At 47.1% G+C, this 10964-nt stretch overlaps 1 protein-coding gene across 1 annotated transcript; it reads right to left on the bottom strand.

Annotated features, from left to right (window-relative positions):
• Window positions 1-1678: 1678 nt before the first annotated feature.
• On the bottom strand, window positions 1679-6332 carry LOC121665213 (the record flags this gene model as incomplete). The annotated part of the gene is made up of 4 exons (XM_042029193.1): window positions 1679-2465; window positions 2721-2850; window positions 3272-3396; window positions 5920-6332. Coding segments are annotated over 4 exons (789 nt in total), but the record flags the coding sequence as incomplete, so codon positions are not given.
• Window positions 6333-10964: the final 4632 nt, after the last annotated feature.

Below are 10964 nucleotides of genomic sequence, written 5' to 3'. Positions count from 1 at the left end.
AACAGCTTGTCCTAGAAACTCTTTCTTCAGAGGTCACCTACACTCTGAAGAGGAAAACAGCAGTCATTCAACCCTTCTGAGCCAGAAGCTGCTCCCTCCCTTGCCATCCTGCCAGGATGTGTGCAGAGAGCTGAGATCTTCCAGCAGCAGCCTGGGGTCCAGCTTCAAGCTCACAACAAGGTGGGGACCGAGGAGTGGGACTGCAAAGCTCTAGATCACCTTTGCAAGTGGCAGCATCAGGAAGGGGAGAGACTTGAAGTGCTACTGAAGGTGGTGGCTTAACTGCTTTCATTTAATCCATATTTATTCTCTTTGCTTTTTCACAGTAAACCTGGGACAAGTTGTAGGAGAAGGGATTTGGGAGAAACAGGCACAGCCTGGAAGACTTTTCTGATGTATGACAAAGCAAAGGGCTACCCTGTGACATGCCAGTCACAAGCCTGAAGCCCTAGTACATCACCACATCTGTGGTCCCCAAACAAGGCTGGGGCCCTGAAAAAAATCCACCCTGCTGCCTTCACCTCTTACAGCATATGGTTCTGGCCCATGCCAGGAAACCCTTCCTGCAGGTACCCCTCTGCTAAGAATAAAATTCTGACATGGATAAAAATTTGTATCGATTTTTGCATGAAGGATCAGAGAGGAAGACAAGGCCTACTGCGGGGATTCAGGGTGTCACTCATCACCTGTGCCTGAGCCCACAGGGACACCAGGCCATGCCGGGAGGGGCAGGGGTGGTGCCAGCAGTAGGAAGGCATGGAGGTGCCCAGAGACCATCAGACACAGACGGCAGTCGTGGCTTCCCGAGACAGGCCCAGCCACCGGCCAGCGCGAGAGGAAGGAGGGACGGGCACAGCGCAGCAGCCCCGCCGCCACCGCGCCCTCCTCCTCCTCCTCTTCCTCCTCCTCCTCCTCCTCGCAGCCGCCCCCGCCCCGCCAGTGCCCCCTGGCGCCGCAGCGCCGCACAGCAGCCCCGCGGCCCAGACCCCGAGGTTACTCCGAGATTTCGTCAATCACAGAATCGTAGAGTCATAGAATACGCTGAATTGGAAGGGACTCATCAGGATCATCGAGTCCAACTCCTGGCCCTCTGCAGGACATACCAAAAATGCCATAATGTGCCCGGGAGTATTGTCCAAACCATTTTTGAACTCAGTCAGGGTGGGTGCTGTGACCACTGCCCTAGGGAGCCTGTTCCAGTGCCCAACCACCCTCTGGGTGAAGAACCGTTTCCTGACATCTAACTTAAACCTCCCCTGACTCAGCTTCATGCCGTTTCCTTGAGTCCCATCACTGGTCATGAGAGTGAAGAGATTGGTACCTGCCCCTCCACTTCCCCTCGTGAAGATGTTGAGGAGCACAATGAGGTCTGACCTCAGCCTCCTCCAGGCTCAACAAACCAAGTGACCTCAGTGCTCCTTGTAAGACTTCCCCTCCAGACCTTTCATCGTCCTCATGGTCCTGCTCTGGACAAACAAACTCTAACAAAAAAATGTCTTTTTTATATTCAGTGCCCAAAACTACATGCAGTATTCCAGGTGAGGCCCCACCAGTGCTGAGTACAGCAGGACAATCACCTCCTTTGATCAGCTGGCAGTGCTGCGCTTAATGCAGCCAACCAGATTTCCGGCCAACTCATTCTATTCCAGCCAGGCTCATGGTACCACAATAGTGCATCTTGTAGGTCTAAAAGCCTCATTATTACAATTTTATTTGACATGTGTGATAGTACAGCAGTAAGAAAATTTAACCTTTGGAGATAGTGGCTGCTCCTGGCACAGAACAATTCAGGAACCCTTAACATCTCAAGTTCATTGAAGTGGTTCCTGCTTACAGGAACTGTCAGCACACAAATGTCCTCAGTATGCTCTTGCTGACCAAACTCAAGTCACCTACATCATCAAGCCCATCAGTACACTGACTTGCAAACAGCAATCTCTTCTTAAGCTTCCCAAATTGGGAAAAGTCTGCTCCATTTTTAAAGAGCCAAGCCTTGCAAAATTCTCAGCAGTTACTCAGAATAGCAGAATTCTTAAATTTCAAAGGAGAAAGAGAGTCACATACAGCAGAGATGTTTACTGACACCCACCCAGGGAAATATAAAGCCACACACTTTAATCCAGTTGCATTTAGCAGAGCATTTAGGCACTTAAAATACATACCAAAGACCCTATTAAGCATTGTGCCTTGTTTAAATAAGAGATTTGCCAAACACGCCTTTTATACTGAATCAGACCTCTATTGGTCTACTGCAAGCCAGCCACAAAAAGCAATAGTGTCAACCAAAAGCTGAATACCCTGCCACGCTAACTGTGGGTGTAAGCTGTGCAGCAACCGTTTCCAGTTACTGTTTGCTTTGCTTTCCAACCTCCAGCTGCCTCCTCATGTCCGACACATCCATGGGGACCCGCACTGTCAGACCATCCATCGACTTCTTAATGCACACCTGGCAGCCAAGGCGCGATCTGAGAAGAAAACATGAAGTGAGGCTCCTCTGTTCCCAAAGTAAAGGGAGAAGTTCCCCACCCACACTGGGATGTCTGGTCCAGGATGGGTTTTCACTAAAGCTCCTGTTAAACATCTCCTGTGCCTCAAAGGAAGGCAGCTCTCAAGGCACAATATAACACAGAACAAGCTCCATTCCCTTGGAAATAGGTGCCACATAGTGAGAATCTGCCTCAGAGGCTTGAGGACCTACTGCCATCAGCAGGGAGGCTTACGTGTCAGTGAGCCCGTATGCCAAGTCCAGCATGTCTAGCTCTTCATCTGAGATGGCATCAAGCTTTTGGAAGGTGTCCCTGTCGAAGATGAGGTGACAGGTAGAGCAGGCTAATGTCCCTTCACACGCACCTGGTGGAGAAACAAGGGAATGACAGCAAATCAGGAAAAATAAGGGGGCGAGAGAGACCATCTTTAGGAACAGTGTGAGGAAACGCCCTTTAACAGATCTGCAGCACATCAAAAGAGATGCTAGGAAACACAACAGATGTTTCCAGCCTGCCTCTTCTCTGGGAGAATTACAGTCAGTTTTAAAATTTTTACATCAGCTCTATCCAGCCAAATGCATTGACAGAGGCTGCTGGAATGCCAGTGGTGACTGTGTGAGGTTACACTGCCATCTCAGCATGGTGAGCCACCCAGCAAACAGCCGGTGGGGAAGAGAAGCTTGTTTATGGTCTTGGCAAAACACAGTGGCATATGTACTGTTGCACTATTCCTAAAAACCCATTGGTCCTAACAGCACATGTACATATCCTTCTGGAACACCTACCAAACCCATCAATGGCCAAGTTTTGATTGACTACCACTTCCAGCAAACTCTCCCCTTCTTTGGCTGTGGTCGTAAGTCGCTCTCCATCCCGATTTATAAAATGCACGGTCACCTGATCCTCAGAGCTGCAAGACAAATTTGCAAAAATCAGGAGTCCACCCTTTTCTGCACATCCATGATTGAAGTCTTTTGGCTGAGTGCTAGAGACATGGTATGTAAAGGAAATGTGCATGCAAACACTTTCTCGAAGGATTACACCATGCACATCAGAAAAAATTCAAATTATCAGTTCTCAGTGGCAGACAAATCTCAGTTGCCCCAAAATATTTCCCACTTCATCAAACAGCCCTCAGAATAAATGTCTATCTGTGCACAAACAAGTGCAGGTGCTCTGCACATGCTGCCTCTGCTTGGGCTGGCTGGCAGAGGGAGCACGTGTAGGCAGGCAGAGCATTTTCAAGTCCCAGGCCTGGGATGTTAATCCTGGGTAGAGTGATGCAGTAACAAGCAAAGTGCTCAGGATCAGATGCTAATCCTGCTAGAAGGGCTGTTGTCATTCATGTTTTGTTTCCCCTTTCCTTCCCACAGGGATTACTTGATGATTATTCCTTTTCTGCTGCTTTTTCTTCCATGAAGTGCCCACTCCTTTCCTTACCTCCATCACAGGGAGCCTTCTTGTGGCAAGACATGCTCAGCCCCAGCTTACAGAGCTACAGGGATGAGTAACATCCTCTGAGTTGATGTGATCCATGTTCAGGAAAAATTACCAGTTACTTTGACAGCCTGCAACATTTAATCTGGCCAAGAGTTAGGAACATGGCCATCAGCTTCTCTTAATGATAACTTGCAGAAAGGGAACCTACAAATGAGAGGGAAACAGCATCCATTTCATCTCCTCCTGACCAGGCTCTCACACCAGTCTGGAGAAGGCTGCTACCCTGACAGCAGTGTTCAGAATTTCTCACCAAGACAGTATATTCTGAGACTGTCATATAGCTCTCAAATAATGAGAGCTGACTGTCTGCAGAGACTGCTGGATCAAAAAATCCCCAAAGACATCTGCATATTTATCGACAGAAAACTTAATTCCTGTTATCCTCGAGGCACATAGAGCTTCAGCCAACATAGTTGCAGGAGAATCTCTGCACCAACCTCCCACAAATCTAGCTCCCTACAGTTCCTCTGAGTTCCAACCTTGCTTTGGCTGTTGCTGCCAGTTACACGGGCCCCAAGGCAGCCAAGTTGCAGGCAGGGACAGCACACAGAGTATCCAGTTAGGTAAAAGGAAGGACAGATGCTATTGTGAGACACCCTTCATGACTCTGGATAAGCCTGGGTGCAGAGTTCACTCTTCTCAAGAGCAGGGATGATGCCAAGCACTTGTGACCACAATGCAGAGAGCACCTTCAAGGAGCTTCCCCTCTTTGCTGGCTGAAGGGAATATTTAAGGTATTTGGCTGTGTTGCCAGTATTGGTGCCTCTGTTGGGTGCATAAACTCAGTCTGATGACTCCCTGTTTTCACTGTTCAGTCCAGTAACAGACTGACTTGCATACTGGTCTCTTTGTCTTTATAGCCCTCAAATCAGTCCCAGGCTTAAGTCTCTTCTGAAAGACATCTGCTTGTGGGTACCCAAAGCTGGAAACAAAGTCTTCAGCTTTTTATGTTATTTACTTTTGAATTCTTTTGTTGGTGTTTTCAAAATGATGAAAAAATTCCTTTCACGTTTTTTTAAGTAATTTTGAACCAGGATTTAAAAAAAACCCACCAAAATTGGTTGGACTAAATTTTGCTTCATTTAGGCTGAACTATTTTACAATGGCATTACTGTCACAGGATACATGGTTAAAGCTTTGGAAAGATCTTACCAGGATGTGATAAACTCAACACTGCAAATTCAGTGTATACCAACTGATTATTCCCTTTTAAAAAAAAAAATCTCAAACCTTTCGTGATACACGAAAATAGTGAAGGAGGTTTCAAGAAAGTAGTTCTTCCCCCTGTCAATGTTTTCCCTAAAAGATACTTTCCAAGGCCATACAAACCAGCAAGATGCCTACAAGTACGGCCAGAGATAACTTCACAAGCAACAAACCAATTAGGAAGAAATCCCATTGATAATGAGTCTTCATAAATCCCACCAAGCAGGATTATCACTATGACTTTTCTCTAAGATCAGATGGCAAAATGGTTTATTGTATTTTATGTGATGTTGGTTGGATCTCTCTCTCAATGCCTAGCAGATTACCGTCTGGCCCAGATCATACCAGTCTAGGAGATCTACAAATTGCATTTATTTTACTATCTTTTCCTGAACTATCCCTAAAGTAGAGAGAGGAAAGGCTGGCAGGGAGCCTGCAGTAGTTCCTGCAGTGGAAATGGGCCAAAGGACACTTGGGCCTCTTTGTCACCTTCGCAAGCTGGTTCCCAGCCACTAGCTGTGGCCCCCACAGGTCTGGAGGCAGGGACTAGCACCTCTGAGAGGTCCCCACAGCTCCAGGGACAGGAAGCAGCACCTCTCAGGCTGGGTCCTGGCACCACATTCCTCCCACGCCATGGCTACACTGGCATCTTTCCTCTCCCTGTGACGGGGCAAGGCAGAGGCGCATGCCCGTCCCTTCGGATGCAGCAAGGTAGCATGTGACTCACCTTGATTCCCCAGGGGCATCCTGGAACCCATTCGTGGAGCTGAAGCCTCTTTCTGACCACCACTTTGCTGGGCTGTGGTGCTGCTCAGTGACACCACAGAGGTAAATGAGGCGAATTTTGCTCACGTTCAGTCCACTCCACAAGGGCCGCATGAGCCCCAAGATGCTGTGAGCCATCCTACTGCTGTGGGCCCCACTCCGTGTCTCCTGAGCTGTCCTTTGGTGCAAGGACAGCTTGATTAGGGACTTAAAAGTACAGCTGGGGAGGATGGAAGGGGAAGGAAAGAAAAAAAAAAAAGAAAAGAGTAGGACAGCCTCCCTGGGGGCGGAGGGGGGGCGGAGGGAGGGCGGAGGGAGGGGAAACAGGAAGGAAAGATGGACAAAGGGGATTGTGCCTGGGTCTTGCTGCAGTCCAGCCAATCAGGGTTGAACTGGTTGAAGCACAGTAACATGCGAAGAAGCATCACCTCCACATGCCAGTTTCCAAGCAATGCTCACTTTCTTCTTACAGACTTCCCTTAGGAGCCAGAACTAAATCCAATTTCAGAAAAAATATTCATTGTAATGTCTAATCATACAAGGAGTTGCAAGTTGAAGGCTGGAAGAACAGACAGGCAGGAGTGCTGATGACTGCTGCCTTGAGGAGAGAGGGGCACACCAGTTCCTACACAATAAGGTGAAAGCAGGACACAAGAATTCTGTTCCTGACAATATGCCATCCAACCATATCATTGCCTTACCCAATAGAGCAGGCTCCCGCCTCTAAAATGTGAATATTCACTTACTTCACATGATGGTGGTAAGAAGCAGCCACACTTAGCTCATTTACTAAACTCCCTGCTGAAAAGTACCATAAAGGTGCAGGAAAGTATCATTCATTTCATGCTAAGTGATAATCGATGCTAGTAAGTTTTGAAGCCTTGCAGAAGAAAACTCTTAATTTATTCCCAGAAACACGGTCACTGGTTTAGTCCACCCTCCTCTACAGAGTAAATCAATATGAACCCGAGGGGCAAAAATACAACAGCAAAGACAGTTTCAGTTCTTGGTTTCTGTGGAGTTAGGGAACAGCTCCCACCTCAAGAGCCTGAATGGCTCCTTCCACCAAATTAACAGCTCACCATTTGGTAGGATGCCTGTTCTAATCAAGTTTTTTTAATGCAGTACCATATTAGTAGCTAGTATAAGCAAAAAAAAAGTTGATACTGGACTCTCTAATCAATCTGTACAGGGGAAAAACTACAGCATAAGAAAATGTCTGCCTCAACAGACACACACAGACAGTGGATTCATAGTTCTGAAGATAACCAGAACGTTTTGGCTTTTTGCTCCAAAATGAAAATTTTCCAGCCAAAGCTTTCAGGTTGGAAGGGTTGGAAAGGGGTGCTTAAGCTTTCTGAAAAAAGCATCAAAGACATCAAGGAATGCAAGTATTTTCCATAAGCTGGGAGGAAAATGTATTCTTCAGTTCAAAGGCAAGTGTCCAAGCATTCAAACACACCCCTCAGGCAGCTCCAGTGGAGACAAATTCATGGGCAATACATAAAGGATTAAAAAACAAAAAAAAAAATCTCTTCAGAGGAAAACATATTTCTAAAATCACCTGTCTGCTTCCCTGTGTTCACTTTGCATATGGTAGAGCAGCACACAGAATCACTTCTTTCTGCCTCCCCTGTTTCCTGAGTGGACAGTACTGCTCCCACAAGGTGACAAACATAGGAGGAACATACAGGGCTTGACTATGGAGGGACATGAGCTGAAGTAGTGCAGAGTCCTATTTGCAGGGCATCACTGACCAAAGTCTTGCTCCTTTTGCTGAACATGGGTGACACTTCCCAGCTCAATATGCGATAAACTTGACTACCAGCAATCACAGCCTCACAGAACCCTCATGCCAGTCCCTGCTTGTCCTACAAATGTTTGGGTTGGGTTTTTTTTTCTGATGTAGGATTTGCCCCTTAGGTTTCATTCAGGCCAACAGCTTTGGGCACAGGGGGGGTGGGCTGAACACTGACTATCTCTGGGATTTTAATCCAAATTGAGTGCTATCCCCAATTCACTGAGAGGTGACCATGGGTGTCCCTGAGAGCAGCAGGGCACTGGCAAAATGCCAAAGCAGGGATGCCATGTAGCAGGCATGGGTGCACATCAGACGGCCCAGCCATGCCCAGGATCACTGGGACTTCTCTGCAATCCTACTCCTCAAAACCAGTTTATGTAAAAATACCTCATTTCAAATCATTTGCAGAATATCTTTCAAAGGCTTCCCTCCCCATCCTTGTTTGTATCACAGAGGAGAGCTGTCAGTGAGGCCAGCAGTCTGTTTTAGCTGAACACAGCTCTGGCTAGTGTCCCTACTCTGTGGCCCCTCACTCTCAGGTCAACTTTTCCAGGTGGTTTGCTCTCTCCTACAAGCTGCCCCAAACGCCTCAGACTGCAAAGTCAAATTTTTGAGCTCCATCTCACCCCCAAACATAAAACCACTCTGTGCAGCCTCTGCAGCTAAGAGACTCTGACCAGTTCCACCTTTGCTTTTCAGGCACTACAGAGATGCAGCAGGCAGCCCAGTTCTCTCTCAGTCATTTCCACAGAAAGAAAGCAAAGCTTGCTGTGAGAGACACAAGGAGAAGGGCCACAGCACATAAAACCACAAAGCATCTTATCTTTCCAGAAAACCTTGAGTTGAGAGAGATACATTAGATATATGCACAGCAGTTTCCACAGCAAGGACATTTGTGTGTTTGTCTGGCACTGACTTCTCTCCTTGCCAAGAACTCAGAGCACAGCAAGTGACAGGTCAATGTCACCTGATGGAAGAGAGGCCAATGCAAAGAGGGAAGTCAGGGAGACGAGGTGCAGCAAAGGGGACAACTGCTCCCTGGTGAAAGCAAAACAATTCTGCTGGGGCAGGAGAGAATCAGGCCCTTAGAGATTTTGGATAGTCTGTTTTAAGGTCTTTGAAATACTGAGAAAGGGTAGAAGCAAGATCTCCTTTCCAGAGCAAATCATTGTTCATTTAGCCAAGGCCACAAAAATAGAAAGCTTTGCAAATAACCACCCCTCCCACAAAAAACCAAACAAACCAACTAAAAGCCCAAACCAAATAACCAACTAAGCAAAAATACCACTGCTTTGAAAAAAAAACCTCAAAATGTTGCTTCACAGGTCAGGATATATTTTATGAGCAGGCCAGACACAGCTGAAGAGAACCCTTAGCTCTGTTTCAAAAATGGTTTGGCAGAAACCAAGTTCCCAGCAGTGCACACAGGCACATTGCCCCCCACCTCCCCGGTTTCTTGCCAGCAGGCCACACTATCAGTGCAGTGGCTATGCCTGCACATCCAGTCACGTGTTGGCACATGCTGGTAAGGAAGTGGGTTTCTAGCTTGAAATACATTGTCCAATATCTTCTGTACTACACACCAAAGAGTTTGGCCCTCCCTCCCCCTAGTCTAGGGACTCTCATGCAAATATCCAAACACCTATGAGCTGCCATTAACTCCACCTCAGCCCCAATTTCTGCACAAAGAAGTAAACACAGTAAGCACTGTCCTAATACAACCAAAAGTTACACAACACCTTTGCAGCCCTCCACAGTGAGAAGCATACTTGGATTTTTGATATACCAAACCCAGCTCTTCTGACCACTGTTAGAGTTTCTTGCCAGCAAACAGACCTGCCCTGGCTCAGTTACTGCCCATGGTATTAGGTGTAGACAGAGACAAGCTCATGCTGTTCCCATGGGGGAAGTCTCAGGGACTGTAGTCAGAACAGCAGGCACACAGACCTGGGAATAATGAAGATTTCCAGAAGGCAGCCTTCATTAACTGGAAAAGCAAGAACAGCTTACCCCTCCCCTCCTACCAAGCCCACTGCCTCACAAATACTCCTGCAGAGAAGCAGATATGGGCTGCTTGCTGACACAGAACTAAAGCACTGAAAAAAAACTAAAATTCCCCTTTCCCACTGTCACTTTAAAAACCCATCAACCACCTGTCCTGTTTCAGACCAAGTTGCTAATAAAAGCAAACAGAACAACTTGTACTGGTTTGACTTTTTGGAAGCCCACAAGCCCAGATTGCTTCTGCTGCCTCAAAAGAGATGCACTGAGCACAGACCCGGGGCAAAGTGTTCACGCAAGTGAGCTCGAGTCGCAGATACTGCCTCTGAGGCTGGGGGCTTGGGGAGAAGACTGTAAACATGCCTCAGTTTCTACATCTCTCAAACAAAACTGTTTGCCTCATTCTAATCTTCCCTAGATGTCCAGCAACCTTCTGAGAATGACACAACCAAAAGGAGCAAGAACCATATTCTCACCACTGGAAGCAGGAGGGCAGAAATGCAATCAGAGATGGGCTGACACTGCAACAAGAAAGCACAGTGAATTCACAACAGGGCTTCTGGACAGCAGCCACTTCTGACAATGCAGCTGCTGCCTGGCTGGGTGAAGGCCACTAAGAAGTTACAGTGCCCCAGCCAAGACCTTCACTTGCACATGCTTCTCCTTCAAGCATCCAGTCAAGGATGCTTCAAAGATGGATGGGAGTGCAATACTGCTGCATGTGGGGTATAAACAGCCTTCACCATAACCTCCCAGCTCAAGAGCAGTTTTTTTCACACCCCCTTCAGTCAAGCTTGTGGACTCAAGACCAATCCTGGCCTGCATTTTGTTAAAGGATAATGCACAACCACAGGCTATAGCAATCATGGGGGCTTGTAATTTTTCAATTAGCTCTACTCACCAGAAAGCTGTGTATTAACAGCTGCTCTAGTGAGTAGAGCAAGTGTATTCTGACCAGAAGCTGAAGATACAGTCCCTTCTACAAGCATCCAGTACTACTTTTTGCAGTTTCAGCACTACTCTTTCTCTAGTATCTCCTTATTCTTTCCTCCACTTTTTGCTATACCCTCCTCATCCTGACATCTGTCCTGAAAAGCTCCATCTTGAAATTGCTAATAATGTTTAGAGACCCATCACCTGGAGCTAGATATTTATTTAGGCATTGGACAGAGGGACCTGCTCCCTTTTCTACAAACTGCGCTTAG

Source organism: Corvus kubaryi, unplaced genomic scaffold, assembly GCF_017639235.1.
Source record: "Corvus kubaryi isolate FWS band 111438036 unplaced genomic scaffold, C.kubaryi_AGA036_p1.0 37322, whole genome shotgun sequence".
NCBI classification, from domain to species: domain Eukaryota; kingdom Metazoa; phylum Chordata; class Aves; order Passeriformes; family Corvidae; genus Corvus; species Corvus kubaryi.
Note: the sequence above shows the minus strand (reverse complement) of the source record. Positions and strands in the feature narration are given on the sequence as shown.